This window comes from Bos indicus x Bos taurus, chromosome 10 (genome assembly GCF_003369695.1).
Source record: "Bos indicus x Bos taurus breed Angus x Brahman F1 hybrid chromosome 10, Bos_hybrid_MaternalHap_v2.0, whole genome shotgun sequence".
Classification (NCBI taxonomy): Eukaryota; Metazoa; Chordata; class Mammalia; order Artiodactyla; family Bovidae; genus Bos; species Bos indicus x Bos taurus.
This window is the reverse complement of record NC_040085.1, coordinates 48,716,572-48,740,213: the sequence shown is the minus strand read 5'-3', so window position 1 is coordinate 48,740,213 and position 23,642 is coordinate 48,716,572. Positions and strand designations below refer to the sequence as shown.

The 23,642-nt window shown below is 37.9% G+C and overlaps 1 protein-coding gene across 4 annotated transcripts in view; it reads right to left on the bottom strand.

Annotated features, from left to right (window-relative positions):
- DNAAF4 (dynein axonemal assembly factor 4) overlaps positions 1–23,642 on the bottom strand; it is an 84,444-nt gene that overhangs the window by 46,149 nt on the left and 14,653 nt on the right. For all 4 annotated transcript variants that reach the window (XR_003513115.1, XM_027553950.1, XM_027553949.1 and 1 more), the window contains exon 4: positions 4,916–5,147. Coding sequence is in view for 3 of the 4 variants with exons in the window: in XM_027553950.1 (XP_027409751.1) it covers positions 4,916–5,147 (232 nt within the window). In the remaining variant the exon portion in view is untranslated. The remainder of the gene's footprint in view (positions 1–4,915; positions 5,148–23,642) is intronic.

Below are 23,642 nucleotides of genomic sequence, written 5' to 3'. Positions count from 1 at the left end.
TGCTGGACAGATTTACTAGATTTACTGTGGTGATCATTTCACAATATATACATATATCCAAACATTATATTGTACACTTAAAACATAATAAGTCAGTTATATCCAAATTTAAAAACAGATTTAAAAAAAATTATTTCCTTTCCTGTTTCTCCCTTCTCTCTTCCTAATACTTCTATTATTTGAATGTTGGGACAATGTGGCTGTATACTCTAGTTGTTTCATCTGTTCTATTTTATTTAATTACATTAATTTATCTGTTTATTTATTGTTATTTGGCTGCATCAGGTCTTAGTTGTGGCACCCAGGACCTTCATTGTGTTATGTGGGAGATTTCATTCTGGAGCATGGACTCTGCGGTTGCAGAATGCAGGCCCCAGAGCAGGTGGGCTCCAGCAGTTGCAGCGTGCAGGTTACCCAGTGGTGGTACATAGGCTCCAGCGCATGTGGGCTCAGTAGCTGCAATGCCCAGGCTTAGCTGCTCTGCAGCATGGGGGAATCTTAGTTCCCCAACCAGGGATTGAACCCGTGTCCCCCGCATTGCAAGACAGATTCTTTACCAAGGGACCATGAGAGAAGTTCCATCTTTTCTATTCTAAAATCTCTTCATCATTTTTTTCTATTTTCTGGGGAAAATTTACTATATTCCAACTATCTGATCGAACGTTTTATACATTTTAAATTTCCAAACTGTTTTTATGGAAAACTCTTTGTTACAGCCTCTGTTTTTGTTCAAGGTTAAAATATGTTTTCATCTCTCTGAGGACGTTAATTATGGTTCTTTTTAAGTTTTCTTCCATTCCTACTTGTTTCATACCTGGTCGTTCCAAGTTATATTTTTCTGTTCGGTTTTGGCTATCTGTTCATATTAAAAATGCTAAGTATAAATATTCTGACTGGAAGTTGTGTACATGAATCTGAAGATTGTTGATGAATAAGCTTCAGCATGGTGAATTAGCTGGGCCATTAAAAACGACAAGATTTTTGCAAGGTTTTGGCTTCCCTGTAGAGGAATTGTTCAATCTGCATCCCAGGTACACTGGGCTCATGTATGCATATGGCAAAGAGTATAGGACTTGAAGGGATCTCTTGAATCAGTATTTAGATTTTCATAATGCAGACTTTCCTCAATCTCTGTATTTTCAGAGCAGAATCTCATTGAGTCCTCAACTGTACAGAAAGTAAACCTCCAGATGTCTGCTCTGGTAGAGGAGGAGAACTGGTAAGCAAAGTCTTACACACTTTCAACCAACCTTATTTTCTCCAGACTTATGCTTTCTCCTACCTTTAGAAATACCTAGTTCTATGAAGTTGAGAATGGAAAAATCCACGTGCTCTGAAGTCTCATCTTTCCCTCTACAATGCTTTTAGTAGCTTAGCAAATAAGATAGCTCAACACCACAAAATTAGTTCAACACAACAGGCTGATACCGGTAACTGACTTCAAGAGTTTATCCCTTTTAAACAAAGCTCTTCCTAACAAGACAAGGAAGTTTCCAAAGTTGTGTAACTAATTAACGCTCATTGATTTTACTTTCCCTTATAAAAACAGACATAAAAGCAAGGACCCTCAAATGAAACCACTTGGGGGATGGCCTCATTATGCCTGGCCCTAAGCACTACTGTGGAATAATAAGAATTTGAGGAAATCATATACACTTTGATGCTTTCATGCTTAAAAATAATAAACATTTTTTCCAATTTTATTGAGAAATAATTCATGTACAACAACTGTACTTAAAGCATATTAAATGAGTTCTGATAAATGCACATACTCATGAAATCACAATCAAGACAGAAAATTTCTATCATCTCTAAGAGCCCCCTATAGCTCTGTGCAGTTCATTCCTTCCTTTTGCTCCTGGTCTCAGGCAACCACCAATGTGCCCTCTTGTCTTAATGCAGCAGTTAGGACCTCCAGTATAATGCTGAATGAAGCAGTAAAAACAGAAATGTTTGCCTTACTCTTCAACCTCAGGGGCAAAATATCCATTATTTCATCAGTAAATAGGATGTTTGCTATAGGTTTTTGTGTAGAAGGCCCTTACCAGATCAAGAAAGTTTCTAGTCCTAATTTTTTAAGCAATTTTTATTATAAATGGGTGTTGGATTTTGTCAAACGCCTTTTTGTAATATTGAAATAATCACATTTTTCCTTTAATTAACTATACTGAATGATTTTCAAAGGCTAAATCAACCTTGCCTTCCATTAGCCATTTCCAGTAGTCAAAATTCTCTAGGATACATGAATAACAAACACAATTAAAGTGGTTTAATCATACATGGGTTTGTTTTTCTCACTTAACAAGTTTGAAGAAAGATACTCCAGCATGATTTATAAGCTCTCCAATGTTATTAATGTCCCAAGCTCCTTCTTCCCTGTTCCATCACTCTTAATGTATGACTTACCACTTAATGATCTCAAGACGATAGCTAATTCATTTCCTGGCATAGATCCTCATCTTAGGTAGAAAAAGGAAAGAGGAAGCAAGCAAAAAGGAACTAGGGACACTCATCTTGGAAAAGTAATACTTTTCTATAAATCATTAGCACATTTCTATTTCAAGAGTCAGAGCTGTGTCACTTGGCTACATGTCATACATATGTATGACAAGTGACATACATGTGTCAAGGTACATACATATATATGTGTGTGTGACATACATATACACCCAAGCGACATGCATATACAAGTGACATACACGTGTCACTTGGCTACAAGAGAGTCTGAGGGAGCTGAAGGTGAATTTTGTTTTCCTTTTTTCTTTTTTTTACTAATTTAAAATTACTTTGAAAAATGAATAACTGTTTGATCCTTATTTTTTTTCCATTTTATAATAAAAAATTTCAAATATGTACAAAAGTAGACAGGAAAGAATAATTACCATCATGCATTCATAACATGACTTCAATTATCAACTCATGGCCAACACCACTCATCATTACCTCTATCCACTTTCACATACCACACTATTTTGAAGCAAACCTCAGACACTGTATTTTTTAATCAATAAATATTTCAGTAGTCACCTCTACAAGATGAGGACTTTATAAATCTAACTATAATATCATTATCACATGTAAAGAAAAAAATGTAATTATTAATTTCTTCAAATATCCAACCAATAGTCAAATTTCCCAGAGTTAACTTTTTTTTAGCTGGACACATTTCTTCTGTTCCCTACCCCCAAGTCATGATTCTATCAGTGAAAAGAAGAGTGCACAGTGAGTAGGCAAGCTGCAGTACCTGCCACGCCACCTGTATTCTATATATACTACAAAAGTAGCTTGTCCAAAGAGTGTTTCTGGGGAAAATAATACAATATGCTTTCTATAGTTAAAAATGCTATCAAATGAGCATTTTTAGTTAACAGTGACATTGAAACAGTAGTAGTATTAGACTTTTTAGGAGCGGCCAAGTTTCCTGCTTCAAGAGGTCTAACTTTATTGACCAATGAGATATTTGTGAATTTTTTTAAAGCAGTTATGTACAAATCCCAGCTAACTGAAGATATCTGTATCTATAACAGTATATGTTCCTTGAAGGTACTGGCCACATGTTTAGTCATAAATGTATATTCCATAACTTCCAGCACAGAGGAGACATGCAGTAAATAAATATCTGTTAAATGTATGAAAAAGATGGAAGAAAGTAACCACATTTGTCAGGCATCTGTAATGACACAACTTAAATAAGGGGGGGGGGAGACTTCTAGAGTAAAAAAAAGGGTGACATGTATTTTTTCCCTCTACCATGTTTAATTTCCCTTATATCCATGGATGAATTTTTTCTAAGCATCTTCAGGATACCTCACACCTATAAAAGTATGTTTGTGTTCCAACAGTATTTAAAAACAATCAATTTGTCTAGCAGTATTTGAAATTTGGAAGGAGATGTTTCCAAATTCTCTAGCTGTATCAATATTTTGCTGAAATGGCATTAAAGGAGATAGCATAGTAGTTAACTGGCATGTCAATATTAAACCATGAAAAATATACAAATTTAATAATGGCTATTGCTTAATAGTCACTATAAATGACTTTTTAACATGCTAGATCTCACTGTTATAGTAGTAAAGACCTATAGCCTTTGAAAAGAATACAGGTTTCAGAATCAGACAGATCTGGGTTCAAATCCTACAGGTTTGCTTACTGGGTAGTTGTTTATCCTTTCAAAACATGTTTTTCCTTTAAAATAAGAATTACAAAATAAAACAAAAAAGAATAACAGCACTTACTCCAAGTGCTATTGTGAGAAAACAGTGATACAATCAATAAAATTACCTGACATACAGTAATCACCCAAGAAATATGAAGTTACTATTGTGTAAGATTTTACTACAAAATGTTCCATTTAGTAAATATAAATAAGCCCAAAACAAAGTTTAATATTCTAATATCAGATAAAAACAAACTCTTAGTTTTCAATAAAGAAAAATGTCCTCTCACTTATTTTTGAAAATACCAGAATCAAAAGCCAGCAGAGTTCTTATCTGTTTACAACTAAATCTGCTTATTAGTACTTGCTTTCCTGAGTTACATGAATAAAAGACCTTTTAATGAAATTCCTAGTTTCTTATCTCTAAAGAATAAATGAATGTTTCTGGTACTGCTAATTCACTCCAAGTCTTACTGTACCTGAGTTAAACCCACAATTGATAATACTTGCCTAAAAGTCTAAAGAAAGCATGTGAGTAAAAACAGTATTGAATCTTTGCTCATTATGAAAACTTAATTACTTTTTGGAAGAAATAAGTCTTTCACTTTATTCTCTGTATTGTAGTACATCATATTCTAAAATAATGACCTAATACTGTGGACAGATTCTCTCTGTCACACACACATACACACACACACACAATGACATATATACTTCACTAACATGACTCACTTTCCCAGAAACTGTTAATCACCGTACCTTTTGTGGCAAGATTTTTAGATGCTGAATTCCCAGTAAGACATTTATGTTTTAATTTTTTTCTCTCTTCTTCCATTTGCTTTTCTTGATGATATAATTTTTCTTCTCTCTGAATTATTTTAAGTTCTTCAGCTTTTCTTTGACATTCTTTCCAGGCTTCCAATTCTTTAGTTGCTTTTATCCGTTCATTTTCTTTCATATCTTCTATTTTTTTCCTCTCTTCTTCTTCAATCTGTAAAAATTAAAATTACCAAATCCTTTAAAACATATAAAAAGCAACATTTTAAAAATAAGAAATTCATTATAATAATTATTTACTTTCACCTCTAAACACTTGTCATTAAAACTGCAGCAATAGTTAGCAATGAATAAAGAATTAAAATAGGAAAGGCAAATGATTTAGGAGAATGCTCAACAATCTGGGCGTCACTAAACACATACCTTAGTTTCAGGCTTCCCTGGTGGCTCAGATGGTAAAGAATCTGCCTGCAACACAGGAGACCCAGGTTTGAGCCCTGGGTCAGGAAGATCCCCTGGAGAAGAGAATGGCAACCCACTCTAGTATTCCTGCCTGTAGAATTCCATGGGCAGAGGAGTCTGGCAGGCTACAGTTCATGTGGTCACAGGGTCGGACATGACTGAGTGACTAACACACACACACATTGATATGTTCTTGGGCAGTCACTTTCCCTAGCCTCAGTTTACTTGTATGTAAAATATAGGCACAAATTCAATTAGATGATATGTAAGAGTTTGGTTTAAAAAAAAAAAGAGAAGAAAAATTTGTTATTCTGAAAGTTAAGTCACTTGTCTCAAACCCTTCCATATACACAAATACGTATATGCAAACATTTGGCTTTCAAAAATGCCAGTCTTTCCTGTCTTAGGACTGAAGTTGCACTGACCTTCATCTGAGGAATGAGGACATAATAAGAAGGGATACAGAAAGCAGGAACTAGAGAGTTAGTCTCTGGTGGGTGGAAATGTTTGAACTTTGAACCCTGCTGTCAACTATGTTTGCTGCTGCTAAGTCGCTTCAGTCGTGTCCGACTCTGTGCGACCCCACAGACGGCAGCCCACCAGGCTCCCCTGTCCCTGGGATTCGCCAGGCAAGAACACTGGAGTGGGTTGCCATTTCCTTCTCCAATGCATGAAAGTGGAAAGTGAAAGTGAAGTCGCTCAGTCGTGTCCGACTCTTAGCGACCCCATGGACTGCAGCCCACCAGGCTCCTCCATCCATGGGATCGTCCAGGCAAGAGAACTGTAGTGGGGTGCCATTGCCTTCTCCCAACTATGTTTGCAGTGAAGTTATTTGAAATTTCCACATGAAAAGCTAAATATCAGATGAATCTGAAAGCAATACATTGCTCAGTTGTGTGCCAACTTTTCTCCCTTTCACAAACTTCATATGGTCAAGAAAAAAAAAATCTGTGTAACAGAGTAACTGGTTAGTATATATGGTTAACTCCACTTTTCTAACTTTCCTATGGTAACAAGTATTTCTCACCTCTATCCTCTAGAGAAGCAGTGTCTAACAGAACTTTTATCAGAGGTAGTAATGTTCTGTACTACTAGCCACTTGTGGCTAATGAAGCACTGAAAATGTAGCTAGCGTGACTGAGGGACTGAACTGTTCATTTTATTTAGGTTTCATTAATGTAAATTTAAATTACATTGGACATCTGACACAACTCTAGAATGACATGCTGGGAAGAAATTTATAAGAGGCTGAATTATTTTAGGATATGGAATTAAAACTACATGTATGAAAACTGTGAAGTACCAAAGAAATATTTGCATGAGTTAATACCCTCCTCTAGAGACTAATTTTTTTTCCTATTAAACTGTGAAACACTGACATTAAAATAAATTTCATAGATTACTAACAGAAGTTTCTTGTAATCCTAGAATTGCTTCTAAGACCTAAACTAAGCACACAAGATGCTAACTACTACATGTCCCAAGTTCAGAGAGCTGCAGTGAGCTGTCAACAGGTTGGACCAGGACAAATCTGCATAGGGCAATTAACCAGCATTTAAAGGCCTCACAACAGGTCATGATGAACAGTCAGTATTAGCTATAGGTAGCCACAACCTAAAGGATGATGACAACTTCCCCTAATTTAGTAATATATTTGCCTTTTTCCCCCTCCTTCCTCTCCGCTCCAACACGTGGAAGGAGGAAAAAGTATGTGTAGAGTCAGAACACCTTCACCCCTCATAATCCCTGTTAAGCAGAATAAATTTTTTTAAGTTTTATAAAGGCACAAACTAAGTCTCAATTACCAAAAATAAGACTGTTCTTACAACCAAAAGTAACAAGAAAGTTCTATTATGCCAAGATGTAGTTAAGGGAAATACGTGTGTGGGTAGCCACACATGCATATGTACTATAAATACATATGTGTATATAATGTATAATAGGCTGTATCACAAACATAAAAGTAGTCTTCAGGGATTAATGAGGAAGCGGAATAATTACAAAAGGCATCAAAGAACAGGTCACAGAATGAACTGGAATGAAAAGAAAAACATGAAGAAGGTAATACCTTATGATTACGATAAAGAGAAAAGGGAGACTCCATACAGCAAAGAAACAGAGACTGACAAACATTAAATAATCCTTGATGGTCTTATTTTTTTACAAAATGCAATCAGGGGAACATACCATTTAAAGGAAGAATGTGTGGTAACAGAAAAATTCAGAAAGCTAGAAAAATAATCACCTTACATGAAGGGATTTTAGGTCCCTTGTACTGCTCAAAAAAGGATGCCATACAGTCTGGGATATGAGTTTAATATAGACAGTAACTGAATAATGAGCAGCTTCTAATCCAAATTCCTGAAGAAAGGGAAGCCTATAATTATTTCAATCTGGAATGAATCTCTGGTTTATCAAGGCAATGTTCTTTACAAACCAATCTCATTTATGAATTAAAATGCAAAAATAATAAAATACTAGGAAACTGAATCAAGGAAAATATTAAAACTATAATACATCTTGATCAAATATGGTGCTTCTTATTTATATTAGGCACTCAAAAGAAAAAAATATGATCTCAGTACATGCCAATATACTAGTTTATACTGAAAAAAAAATTTTTTTAGATCAATAAAAGGAGTTACACAATATCATACTTCATGATGATGCATTAGAAATATTTCCAGTAAACTCCCTAAGACCAATATGACTACTGTTTTACTATTTTCCTGGACGGCATAACCTACACTACAGAATTTTTACAATAAATACATTTTTAAAATTAAAAACTTTAAGAACTACAAACAGATTATACAGAGATAGAACCATCATTATTTGCAAATAATATCATAGACTACCTAAAAGAATACAAATAATAAGTTGACAAACTATTAGAATGAAAGGGCTTTCCTGGTAGCTCAGCTGGTAAAGAAACCACCTTCAATGCAGGACACCCCAGTTCAATTCCTGGGTCGGGAAGATACCCTGGAGAAGGGACATGCTACCCACTCCAGTCTGTATTCTTGGGCTTCCCTGATGACTCAAACAGTAAAGAATCTGCCTGCAATGCAGGAGACCTGGGTTCGATCCCTGGGTTGGGAAGATCCCCTGGAGGAGGGCATGGCAACCCACTCCAGTATTCTTGCCTGGAGAGTCCCCATGGACAGAGGAGCCTGGCAGGCTACAGTTCATGGGGTCACAAAGAGTCGGACACGACGGAGTGACTAAGCACAGCACATCAAAATGAAAAGATTTCAGAGGCAATCACATACAGGATCAACTTACACAAACTCATAAAAACTAACTTTCCTACAAACTGGCAACAATCAGAAAATACAAAAAAAAAGGTCATTTCATTAGTAATTGCCATAAAAGCTTTTATAATGCTACAAATAAGCTTAACAAAATATGAGCCAGCCCTATATGTAAGCTAAATAATTTTGCTGAGGAATATAAAATGTAAGTCTGAATAAAGAGAGATAAATGCCACATTCCTGGAAGAAAACCTCAATGCCTTAAATATGTTGACATTCTGCAAATTAATTTATAAGTCAATTTAAATCTAATCAAAATACCAACAGAATTCTTAGGAATTTTGGTAATAAGTAAATGTGAAATTCATCCACAGCAGTAAACATGCAGGTTTTATGGAAGAATGAAGACGTTGGCAATTTTCATCCATAAAGATTAAGTATAAAACTAGACAAATTTATCAAAAATAATCAATTCAAGGCAGTGGGAATTAACCAAAGGTAGCCTGCAAATTGATAATTGTTGATTCCAGAGAAACTGCTAATGTCACAAGTTAAAAGCTGTGAGAGGCTCTGCCCTTCTGCCCAAGGTTTCTTCCAACCACTCACTCCAGCCAGGATGACAAGACCAACATTTTCACTAACATGAAACTAACAACAACAACAAAAAAAACCCCGGCAGCTTTGTTAGCAAAAACAGTGGACTCATTTCAGGGTGGGGTAGTGAAAACCTGTGGCTTTGGCGGAGAAAAGTAGTAAATTTGGTTGGGAATGAAAAGGGAAAATTTGCAGCTGAGGTCTGAGGTTGAAGTCCCGGTTAGGGTAAGTGCTTGACTACCCAGAAAATTAAAAGAAAGAGCATGTAAATTAGAGAGCCATGGAAGGTCTGTAATAAACTCACCATACACCCCTGGTTAAATAGAAAGTGATGCATTACTGAGGGATACTTGAGGAAGCCTGGCATAAAACAAAACCAAGGGATACTTGAGAACTTGCTCTAACTTTGAATGTATTCCCAAATCCACATACAGACCAGTCAGCATAGGGGTAGAAACCTTTCAGGCTGAAGGTATTTACCACCTGTGCCCAAGTCATTAGCTAACAAGTAGCTATGCAGACACAGGGAAGACACTTAAGGAAAAAAGCGTAAGAAATTAAAAATAAGAATGAGAAAACTCAGCAGAAACATCAGCAGTTGTTTACCACAAGTGAGTCTAGTGTGACTCCACAGTTAAAGTCCAGGCAAGTTATTAAAAACTAAACAACTATCAATCAATAAATAATTTTTTAGAACTCAGAATTATTATAATCTACGAAAATATCTTTCCTGGTGTCTCTGTCCATAAAGAATCCACCTGCAATGCAAGAGATTGCCTGCAATGCAGAAGACGTCTGTTTGATCCCTGGGTTGTGAAGATCCCCTGGAGAAGAAAATGGCAACCCACTCCAGCATTCTTGCCTGGGAAATCCCATGGACAGAGGAGCCTGGTGGGCTACAGTCCATGGGGTAGCAACAGTTGGACACAACTTAATGACTAAATTACCAACCACTAAAATGTGTAGTTTCCAACTAAAAATACATCAAGAAATAATTACCAAAAACTTCTCAAATCTGATGAGAACATTACACTTTTCAGAGAATTTCAACCAAGAGTAAAATAAATACAAAGAGATATACCTAGATAAAGCTTAGTCAAACTACTAAATTAACCCAAAGACCAAACAAAAACTGGAAAATCTTTAAAGCAGAGACAAAAAAAAGGACTCATCGTGTACAGAGGAATAATAATACAATTAAAGGCTGATTCTTCATTAGAAACAATGAAGGACAGAAAGCAGCGAAAGACCTGTTGTTCAAAGCACAGACAGACAGAAATTAAAACTGCAAGTTCTAGATCCTGCAAAACCATTCTTCATAAATGAAGATGAAATAAGCACATTCTAAGACATATGAAAACTGAGAGAAACTATTTGTCACAGACCTGCCCAATAAGATATACTAAAGAAGATTCTTCAGGCTGAAAGGAAGTGATACTAAACACGAACTCAGATCCGTAAGTGGGAATGAAGAATATGGGAAATGGTAAATATATGGGTAAGTATAAAAGACAATTCAAATGGATAAACAAAATGTGGTATATACATACTAACAGAACATTTTTCAGAATTAAAAAGGAAGAAAATTCTGACACATGCTAAAAAGTAGGTGAACCCTGAAGACATTATGCTAAGTGAAAGAAGCCAGGCACAAAAGGACAAATATAGTATGATGGCACTTACATGAGACACCTAGAGGAGTCAAATTCACAGAGACAAAATAAACTGCTGGTTGCTAGGGGCTTAGGGAAATGGGGAATGGGAAGTTACTATTTAATGGGTACAGAGTTTCAGTTTGGGAAAATAAAAAAAGTTCTGGAAATGGATGGTTGGTGATGGTGGCAAAACAATGTGAATGTATGTAATGCGACTGAACTATGTATTTGTAAATGGTTAAAATGGTAAATTTTATGTTATTTATGTTTAATCCATTAAAATTTTTTAAAACACAGTATTTGATTGCTTTTCTTCTCTTTCTTTGAAAACTTGAGATTTAAAAAAAAATAATTTTTAAAGTAAAATTATAACACATATTATTTATTTATAAAATCCATATACATATACCTATTCATGAATGGCAATAATAGCCCAAAAATAAAGAGACCAAATGAAGCAGTATAAAGCAAACTTGCTATATTTTACTGGAACTGAGTCAGTGTTAAACTGAAGTAGATCATAGATTGTGATAAGCTAAAGGTGCATATGGCAACCATTAAAAACTTGTATAACCTAAAATTTATATCCATATCATAAAAATTATGTTTATTTATATAGAGTATGTATGCACACATACATATAGACACACACACATATATATATATAAAGCTAAAAGGTCAACAAAGGAGCTCCAGCTTCCATTCTGACACGCTAAAAAGTTGTTATTCCTATCCTTATAACATAAAAAGATGGATACACTAAAAACAAAGCTTTTTGGACCCATCAGAAAAGTAAGTCACAGAGAAAACTGCTACTCTGAAACCCAGAGAGACAAGTGTGTCCAGAAAGACACAAAGATCTGCTTGTCTTTTCCAGAAGCAACTGGAGCTATAAGCTGGCAAAAACACTTAAACGGTAACTTTGACAAAATGCTGGAGTCTGAGTGTGGCCCAGCACGGCAGTGAGAAACTCTGGGGAGCCACAGTCTTAGGGGGTGACCCCATATTTTTATGAGCTTTACCATCAGAAACCCCACTAGATTACCATGACTAAGACCTGAATAAGAACTCTGGAAGAAGGTGGAGAAGAATAATCATTGAGAGCCTGCTATACAGAGTGAAGTAAGTCAGAAAGAGGAAAACAAATACCGCATATTAATGCATATATATGGAATCTGGAAAAATGGTACCGATGAACCTATCTGAAGGGCAGGAACAGAGATACACACAGAGAGAGAGATTTTGGACACAGTGAGGCAGAGGGGAGGAGAGGGTGGACGAATTGAAAGAGTAGCATTAAAACATATACCGTATCATATGTATTAATGAAATAGATAGCTAATGGGAAGCTGACATATAACACAGGAAGCTCAACGCAGTACTCTGTGACAACCGAAAGGGATGGGATGGTATGGCGGGTGGGAGGAGGTTCAAGACGGAAGGGATATATGTGTACTTATGGCTGATTCACACTGTTGTATGGAAGAAGCCACACAATACTGCAGAGCAATTATCCTTACAAAAAGAATTTCAAAAAATAATCATTGTGAAATACAGAAATACCCAAAGCATTCTCCATAACAAAGATCGACTCTCCAGGAGAAAGCAACCTGTCAGAGCTGAAGTCCCTTATCTGCACTGGGAGAAGGGAATTCCTCCTACTCCTGTCCTCCCCAGACTTCTTGTCCCACCTGAAGGGAGAAAAAAAAAAAACACAGTTAGCTGTCAGGCTTCAGGAAAATAGACAGGAACAATGCAGCCAGGAAGAGAATGAGGGCCAGGGGAGAAAAGCTGTATCACTGGAAGAACACGTGTAAAAAGATCACACAACCAAGATACAGACCCATGAAAAGACTGGGATTTGATGGAAAGATGACAGAATATTTCCACTCCCTTACAATTTACTACCACACCAACAGGGTTCCAGGATAATGACACTTGATCACAGAAGAAAGAGCTGCATGACAAAGGCTCTTTCTGAGGATGAGTAGATAGAGAAGCCGAAAATCCAAGATTCAAAAGAGAACTGGAAAAAAAAAAAACACTAGAGGAATTTGAAGCCTCTAATACCTATACCTCTACAGCTAACACAGCTAACATTAAACATAACCCCAAATCTGTTACAGTAAACAAATTTACTCACTAAAGTCCTACTAACCTTAGTTTCTATTACCTGATACAATATGACTAGTGTTTAACAACAACAAAATTGTAAGGCATGCCAAAAGGTAAGTAAAAACACATTGCAAAGAAACAAGCAATAATTAGAACCAGTATCAGATACAACACAGATGTAAGAATTATTAGGCATGGAATTTAAAATAACTGCTTAAAATGTCAAGGGCGATAATGGGGAAAAAAAAAACATGCAAAAATGCCTAAGAGTATCTTTAAACTTTATTATCTTTGTCAACAAAGAACATTCATTGACTGTCGTTCCGGTAATAAACAATGTTGTCCACCATCAAGCCATCAGTCACTGCAGATGCACCAGTGGTGCAGAATACTGGCCCTAGACAGTTGACAAGCATTTCAAAGGAATAATTTCAATAAGCACATTATCGAGCATCTTCCCATACACAGAAAAGCACTAAAAACATTAACTTGAGATGTCTGTTTCTTGTGACAAGCAGTAATCTTTTGATGTTCAACTACATGGTTTTTGTTCGTTTTTTTTCAGCAAGTTCAATTCAGTTCAGTCGCTCAGTCGTGTCAGACTCTTTGCGATCCCATGAATTGCAGCACACCAGGCCTCCCTGTCCATCACCAACTCCCGGAGTTCACTCAAACTCACCTCCATTGAGTCGGTGATGCCATCCAGCCATCTCATCCTCTGTCGTCCCCTTCTCCTCCTGCCCCCAATCCCTCCCAGCATCAGTCTTTTCCAGTGAGTCAACTCTTCGCATGAGGTGGCCAAAGTACTGGAGTTTCAGCTTTAGCATCATTCCTTCCAAAGAACACCCAGGACTGATCTCCTTTAGGACGGACTGGTTGGATCTCCTTGCAGTCCAAGGGACTCTCAAGAGTCTTCTCCAACACCACAGTTCAAAAGCATCAATTCTTCAGTGCTCAGCCTTCTTCACAGTCCAACTCTCACATTAATACGTGACTACTGGGAAAACCATAGCCTTGACTAGACAGACCTTTGTTGGCAAAGTACTATCTCTGCTTTTCAATATGCTATCTAGGTTGGTCATAACCTTCCTTCCAAGGAGTAAGCATCTTTTAATTTCATGGCTGCAATCACCATCTGCAATGATTTTGGAGCCCCAAAAAATAAAGTCAGCCACTGTTTCCATTGTTTCCCCATCTATTTCCCATGAAGTGATGGGACCAGATGCCATGATCTTCGTTTTCTGCATGTTGAGCTTTAAGCCAACTTTTTCACTCTCCTCTTTCACTTTCATCAAACGGCTTTTTAGTTCCTCTTCACTTTCTGCCATAAAGGTGATGTCATGTGCATAGCTGACTGAGGTTATTGATATTTCTCCCGGAAATCTTGATTCCAGCTTGTGCTTCTTCCAGTCCAGCGTTTCTCATGATGTACTCTGCAAAGAAGTTAAATAAGCAGGGTGACAATATACAGCCTTGACGTACTCCTTTTCCTATTTGGAACCAGTCTGTTGTTCCATGTCCAGTTCTAACTGTTGCTTCCTGACCTGCATATAGGTTTCTCAAGAGGCATGTCAGGTGGTCTGGTATTCCCATCTCTTTCAGAATTTTCCACAGTTTATTGTGATCCACACAGTCAAAGGCTTTGGCATAGTCAATAAAGCATAAATAGATGTTTTTCTGGAACTCTCTTTTTTTTTGATGATCCAGCAGATGTTGGCAATTTTATCTCTGGTTCCTTTGCCTTTTGTAAACCAGCTTGAACATCTGGACGTTCACGGTTCACGTACTGCTGAAGCCTGGCTTGGAGAATTTTGAGCATTACTTTACTAGCATGTGAGATGTGTTCAGTCATAGCTAAAACATAATAAAATTGATCTTCACTTCAGTTCTCTTTTCCCTAAAAACTGAATCATGTTCCCCCAAATTTGTGTGTTGAAACCCTAACAGTCACTCAATGAAGCAATATTTGGAGATAAGGCTTACAATTACAAGGAGGAAATTAATATTAAATGAGGTGATAAGGGTAGAGCCTTGATTCACTAGGATTATTGTCTTTATAGAAATGACACTCTATCTGTGTCCATCATGTAGGGACACAGAGCTGCAAGCCAGAAAGAGAGGCCTCATCAGAAAATGAACTGACCTGAAGCCAGATATTGAACTTCCCAGCTTCCAGAAGTGTAAAAATAAATTTCTATTACCTAAGCTGCACAGTCTGTGTTTTTGCTGTTGGTCTGTTATGGCAACCCAAGCAGACTAGGACATTTTCTTTTCCCTTTGGCAGATTTTCAGATAGGCCAAACGTGGCCCAAAGACATCAGTGAGAGCTGTAAGAAGAACCAAAGGCTAAATAATTCACAAAGGGAAAAGTCAAACTCAGAAAAACTGAGAGGAACTTATTTAACTCAGCAGCAAATTTGGACATAGGGATTCTACTTTTCAGTTTACTTAACTAAACTGAAATCTGGACTTTCACACAAAGCGTAAGAATTTGTAAGTGCCTTGGAAACTACATGTGTGGATAAGGACGGCTTCCCAGGTGGTTCAGTGGTAAAGAATCTGCCTGCCTATGCAAAAGACACAGGAGATGCCAGTTTGATCCCTGGGTTGGGAAGATCCCCTGGAGGAGGAAACGGCAATCCACTCTAGTATTCTTGCCTGGAAAATCCCATGGACAGAGAATCCCAGTCCAGGGGGTCACAAAGAGTCACACACAACTCAGTGACTAAGCACACAGACAAAGATAAGAGTAAACTCTTACTAAAGTATTAGCTCTATCTGTCCTTGAAGAGCAGTTATCACCTGATAGAAATTCTTTGGTATTACACTATATGACTTTACAGTCTTATCATGATTTGCTGGTATCTTTTAAAGATCCAGCTTTGGCTTACTGTTGAAGAAATCATCCTGAAGTCAATACTCGGGTTTACTACACAGAGATACAGTACTGATATATTTAATGTTATATATGCTAAAATGCTTCTATTAAACTAGCCTTCAGCTTCAAGGAGCAAAACTGACAGAATGGAGGAACAGAAGTAAAATTTAGTTTTTTAAACAAGATTTTGACTAATGGAAATTAGTTAATATCTTACTCCTGTACCCTACTCTTTACCTTATCCTTGCTGCTCAATAGTAACTTTATTCATCTCTTATAACAGACTTTTGCAAACAATTTCTTTTTGGAGGTGTCCTATTGAGCTAAGCTACTTCTGGTTCAAAAGACCTTGCTGTTGAGATGATAGGAACCATCAACATCTTAAATTCTTTCAACTTCTTTCTGAAACCAAAGTATTTCTTCTTCCACACTCTGTTCTTTTCAAAGCTAACTAACACCCTAATCAGTATTATGAATGCATGACCTTACACCAACCATCTCTTTTCCATAATACATATACTTAGCCACTAACAACTCAACTGGTTTTCAAACGTAACTCTATAAAATATGGGCAACTGACTCCATACATAGAGCATTAAAAAAATTACTGTCCTAAAATTATCTACTTACAAACCTTCAGTAACTTCCAAAAAGCTCACTAGGGTCTAGATTCAGGGACCCGGGGAAAGGTGAGCAAGAAGACCAACTGTCCTGCACTCAAGGTGTAACAGCTCTGAAAAACTGACCACAGACTTTCTCTAAGCTCATGGGGCAACAGGACAAATGAAATTAAAAAAAAAAAAAGATTTTAACCACACCTCTGGAAAAGATGAAAAAGCCTGCAGTAAACAAAAAAGTGGACATATATATAATTGCTGACATTTTATTTCTGCACAGACTCTGTGAATTTGAGATATGCTTACACAAAAAGGAAGTAAGTCAGTAGACTTGACAAACTATAAATATAAGAAAGACAGTCAAAGATACTCCTTTTTCTCATGATACCATGCTAATGGCTATAGTTAATTTTTCATATGTTTGGAAATTGGTAGATGTACATAGAGTTTTAGTAAATTCCTGTTAGAACAAAAAGAAATTAAAAGTCTAAAAATGATCATAGGAAGATAAGCATTGTTCTGTTTTCAAAAATAAATGTTTTCTTATTAGGAAAAATAAATGTTTATTATTAGAAAAACATAAAAATAAAAAAAAAAGAGAAAACTACAAGAAATCTTACTCCCCATTCATTTTCTATACTTTCTAAATTATAAAAATAAGATTTCATGTAAAGGCCTTTTCAAATTGTCAGAAAACACATAGATATCGTATAATATTAACTGAAATAGAAGTCTTTCTTCAGATTCAAATGTAGTAACTACAAGGGACCCAGAATAACCAAAACTACAAAGCTGGAAGGCTCATATTTCTCAATTTCAAAATATATTATTTACAAAGCTCCAGTAATGAAGAAAGTGTGGTATTGGGTTTACCTGGTGGTCCACTGGTTAAGAATCTGCCTTGCACTGCAGGGGACTTGGGTTCAACCCCTGGTCAGGGAACTAGGATCCCACACGCCATGAAGCAACTAAACCAACGCACCACAACTACTGACGCTGCGTGCCACAACCCGAGAGTCTGGGCACTGCAGCAAAAGATCCTGCGTGCCACGACTAAGGCCCGACACAGTCAAATAGATTAAGTAAAATTAATTACTTAAAAAAAAGAAAGTGTGGTACTGACATAAGGACAGACACAGAGACCAATGGAATAAAATTGAGAGTCCAGAAATAAATCTACACATCTATGCACAGACAGGTTTTTGATAAGGTTACCAAAACCTTTCAAAGAGGGCAAGAATAGGCTTTTTAACAAATGGTGCTAGAACAACTGAATATCCATCAGCCAAAGAAAGAGACAGGACCCATACTGCACGCCATATACAAAAATTAGCTTAAAATGGAACAACAATCTAAATATAAGGAGTAAAAACATAAAATTCTTAGAACACATAGGGTAAATGTTCATGACTTTGGATTTGGCAACAGATTTTTAGATATGACTGACACCAGAAGAATGAGCAACAAAAGGAAAAAAAATAAACATATTGGCCTTTAAATTTAAACCTTTCATGAGGCTTCCCTGGTGACTCAATGGTAAAGAATCTGCCTGACAATGCAGGAGACAACGTTCAACCCCTGGTCTGGGAATATCCCAACATGCCACAGAGCAACTAAGCCCATGTGTCACAACTATTAAGCCTGCGCTCTAGAGCCCAGGAACCACAACCACTGACCCTGCGTGGCAACTACCGAAGCCCGCGCCCCCCAGAGCCTGTGCTCCACAAGAGAAGCCACCACAGTGAGAAGCTCACACACTGCAACTAGAGTGAAGCCCCTGCTAGCCACAACTAGAGCAAAGCCCAGTCAGCAACAAAGACCCAGCACAGCCAAAAATAAATATATATATTAAAAAAAGCAACTTGGTGTACCAAAGGATACTACCAAAGAAGGATACTATCAAAGTGAAAAAACAATCTACAAAATAGAAGAAAGTATCTGAAAGTCATTAATGAAGGCCTAGTATCTGGAATATGTAAAGAACTCTTACAACTCAACAACAAAAACACAGAGAGAACAAGATGGCGGAGGAGGAGGTGGACGTGGAGTACATCTCTCTGCATGGATACATCGGGAATACACCTTCAGACACAGAAGTGCATGCAGAACACCAGCTGAGAGCAGACAGGAGTACCTGACCAGCGGAAAAGAATATATAGAACCATGCAAAACTCGGTAGGAGGAAGGAACTAGCGGGGAAAACAGGAGTGTTAGTAGGACTGGACCTGCCCTCAGCGGGTGGGGGAACTGAAGCAGGGGTCCAATCCCCACACTGGGGCAACTGTCTGAGTCAGAGAAGAGACATTTAAGGCTGAGAGGGGGAAAGCTGATCTGTGGCAGCCTAAATGGAATGACAATCAGATAGTCCTTGTGGCAGACAGGGACACAGGTCCCCTGGAAGGCGCAGCAGCTGGCAGCTGGAGTTTAGGGATTGTGGAGCAATCCCAGGTCAAGGGCTGCTGTTGACTGCAGAGAGACGGATAGAGGGGATGTGAGGGAGGAGACTGTGGTGGGAAACGCCTGTGGAGGAAAGCCTGGCAGCCATGGAAGCAAGGCAGTGCTGCTGAGTCATGCATAGTGGGTGGAGCCATCACCATAGCCTCTCTCCCCCCACACACCAGCATCAACAGCAGAACAATAGAGAGGCTGGCCCATCAAACACTAGCCCCACTGAACTACAGAGTAGAACCCCATCCAGGGTGTCCTTTAAGTGCCTGATGTGCAATTTACAGAGTAGGGCCCCAGCAAGGGGGGCCCCTCTATGTGCCTGATGTGCCAAACAACAGAGAAGGACACAAGGCAAGGGAACCCTCTAAGTGTCTGAATGGCAGAGCTACGGAGACAGACTGGCCAAAAAGGCCTTCTGATTGCCAGCTACAAGAGGCTCAAAAAAAGACACTGATAGGGCCATAACTCCTGTGGAGAAGGTAGTCCATTTCCCAGCACACTAGGCACCACCAGGGTCTCTGAAGCCAAGCAGCTGTGCCACCTTCATGCTCAACTCTCACTGGGGAAGAGCTGCCACAGGCAAAAAATGTCTTGCGTCTATGCACGCAGGGTCGCTTTGGTAACGTCCAGCTCTTTGTGACCCTGTAGACTGTGGCCTGTCAGGCTTCTCTGTCAGGGAGATTCTCCAGGCAAGAATACTGGAGCATATTGGCCAATACTGGTTGCCATACCCTTCGAGAACACTATATCCTGCTGCCCTAGCCGCCAACTCCCCTGAGCACCTGGTGCTGCCAGAACACCTGCGACCCAAGCAGCTGCACCACCTCCACACCTGGCCCTCACAGGAGCAGACCCCAGTCCTCCAGGGCAGCCGCAGTAGCAAACCCCAGCAGACGACCCACATGCAGAAGAGGAGATAAAACCGCAATTGAAACCCAGGGGCAGTGGGGCTAAGGAAGAAGACCCAAAACCTTCCCACCAGCCGTACAAGCTGAAGATTAAATCCACATGATCAACTAGGCAGACTCTGTGTCTATGGAATATATAAAAGGACATTGAGAGCTCCCACAAAAGAAAACACACTAGTTCTAATAGCTGTGGACATTGGAGGCAAGAACACACAGGAGGAGGACCAGAACAACCCAATTACAAGAACTGAAATTGAAGCTGTGAACAAAAATCTCCCAAAAAACAAAAGCCCAAGACCAGATGGCTTCACAAGAGAATTCTATCAAACATTTAGAGAAGAGCTAATGCCTATCCTTCTAAAACTCTTTCAAAAAATTGCAGAGGAAGGAACATTTCCAAATTCATTATACAAGGCCACCATCACCCTGACACCAAAACCAGACAAAGAACACAAAAAAGAGAACTATAGGCCAATATCACTGATGAACATAGATGCAAAAATCCTCAACAAAATTTTAGCAAACAGAATTCAGCAACACATCCAAAAGCTCATACACCATGATCAAGCTGGGTTTATTCCAGGGATGCAAGGATTCTTCAATATACACAAATCAACCTATGTGATACACCATATTAACAAATCGAAAGATAAAAACTATATGATAACCTCAGTAGATACAGAAAAAACCTTTGACAAAATTCAGCACCCATTTATGATTAAACTCTTCAAAAAATGGGCATAGAAAGAACCTGCCTCAACATAGTAAAGGCCATATATGATAAGCCTACAGCAAACATTATTCTCAATGGTGTAAAACTGACAGCATTCCCTCTAAGATCAGGAACAAGACAAGGGTGTCCACTTTCACCACTACTATTCAACATAGTTCTGGAAGTCCTAGCTACCGCAATCAGAGAAGAAAAAGAAATAAACGTAATCCAGATCGGAAAAGAAGAAGTAAAGCTCTCACTGTCTGCAGATGACATGATACTGTACATAGAAAACCCTAAAGATAGTATCAGAAAATTACTACAGCTGATCAGTTAACTTAGCAAAGTTGCAGGATACAAAATCAATACACAGAAATCATTTGCATTTCTATACACTAACAATGAAAAATCAGAAAGAGAAATTAAGGAATCAATCCCATTCACCATTGCAACAAAAACAATTAAATAACTAGGAATAAACTTACATAAGGATACAAAAGAACTGTATACAGAAAATTTTAAGACACTGATGAAAGAAATCAAAGACAACATAAACAGATGGAGATATATTGCATGTTCCCGGGTAGGAAGAATCAATATCATGAAAATGACTGTACTACCAAACACAGTCTACAGATTCAATGTAATCCCTATCAAATTACCAATGGCATCTTTCACAGAACTGGAACAAAAAATTTCACAATTCATATGGAAACACAAAAGACCCTGAATAGCCAAAGCAGTCTTGAGAAAGAAGAATGGAGCTGGAGGAATCATCCTGACTTCAGATTATACTACAAAGCAACAGTCATCAAGACAGTATGGTACTGGCACAAAAACAGAAATATAGAACAATGGAACAAGATAGAAAGCCCAGAAATAAACCCATGCACATATGGGTACCTTGTTTTTGACAAAGGAAGCAAGAATATGCAATGGGCAAAAACAGCCTCTTTAATAAATGGTGTTGGGAAAATGGGACAGCTACATGTATAAGAATGAAATTAGAACACTTCCTAACGCCACACAAAAGGATACACTCAAAATGGATTAAAGACCTAAATATAAGACCAGAAACTATAAAACTCTTAGAGGAAAACAGAGGCAGAACACTTGATGACATAAATCAAAGCAAGATCCTCTATGACTCACCTCTTAGAGTAATGGAAATAAAAACTAAAGTAAACAAGTGGGACCTGATTAAACTTAAAAGCTTTTGCACAGCAAAGGAAACTATAGGCAAGGTGAAAAGACAACCATCAGATCGGAGAAAATAATAGCAAATGAAACAACTGACAAAGGATTAATTTCCAAAATATACAAGCAGCTCATACAACTCAATGCCAGAAAAACAAATAACCGAATCAAAAAGTGGGGTAAAGATCTAAACAGACATTTTCCAAAGAAGACATACAGATGGCTAACAAACACAGGAAAAGATGTTCAACATCGCTCATTATTAGAGAAATGCAAATCAAAACTACAAAGAGATATCACCGCACACTGGTCAGAAGGGCCATCATCAAAAAGTCTACAAACAATAAATCCTGGAGAGGGTGTGGAGAAAAGGGAACGCTCTTGCACTGTTGGTGGGAATGTAAACTGATACAGACACTGTGGAGGACGGTATGGAGATTCCTTAAAAAACTGGGAATAAAACAACAAAAAGACAAATATTCCAATTATAAAATGAGCAAATGGCTTAAATAGACATGTTGGCAAATAAGATATACAAATGGCCAAGAAACACATGAAAAGATGTTCAAAATCACTAATGTCAGAGAAATGCAAATCATAACCACACTGAGATACCAATTCACATCTGATAGGATGGCTATAATTTAAAAAAAAAGGAAAATAACAAGTGTTAACAAGGATGGAAGAAACTGGAATCATAATATACTGCTGGAAAGAATGTAAAATGGTGTACCAATTATGAGAAATTATTTGGTGATTCCTCAAAAAATTAAATATACGATTACAAATGACCCAGCAATTCTATTCCTAGGTTTATACACAAATCAGTTGAAAACATTCACTTACATACTTATAAGTGAATGTTAACAGTAGCACTATTTACAAAAGCTAAAAGATGAAAAGAAACTAAATTTCCACCAATTGATGAATGGATAACAAACTGCGGTACACTCATGCAATGGAATATTGTTCAGCCATAAAAAGAATAAAGGTCTCAAACATGTTACAACATAGATAAATTCTAAAAACATTATATTATGTGAAAGACTGAAGACACCAAAGGCCATATACTGTATGTGAGAGGTCCAGAATAGGCAAATTCATAGGGACAAAAAGGAGATTAGGGATTTTTAGGGGAGGGAAGAGTGAGGAGTGACTACTAATGGGCACAGGGTACCTTTCTAAGGTGGTGAAAATATTCCAAAATTACATAGTAATGATGGTTGTATAACCTGTGAATAAACAAAGCCAAAGAATTGTACACTTTGTTTTTTTTATTATTCCTATATATATGTATGGAACGCCATGGTGGCTCAGTGGTAAAGAATCCACCTACCTCTGCCAGGAGACACAGGTTCAATCATTAGGTTGGGAAGACCGCCTAGAGAAAGAAATAGCTATGATACTCTAGCATTCTTGACTAGGAAATCTCATGGACAGAAAAGCCTGGAGGGTTACAGTCCATGGGGTTGCAGAAGAGTCAGACACGACTTAGTGACTAAACAACAACAAATATATATGTACGCACACACACACAAAACAGAGTATCATTCAGCCTTAAAAAAGGAAATCTTGCCATGTGCAGTAACATGGAAGAACCTGGAAGGCAGTACACTGAGCAAAACAAGCCGCACAAAGACAAATACTGCATGGTACCATGTGCTGAGCTTAGTCGCTCAGTCGTATCTGACTCTTTGCAACCCCATGGACTGTAGCCCACCAGATTCCTCTGTCCATAGGGATTCTCCAGGCAAGAATACTGGAGTTGGTTGCCATGCCCTCCTCCAGGCGATCTTCCCAACCCAGAAATCGAACCCAGGTCTCCCGCAATGCAGGTAGATTATTTACCATCTGAGCCACCAGGGAAGC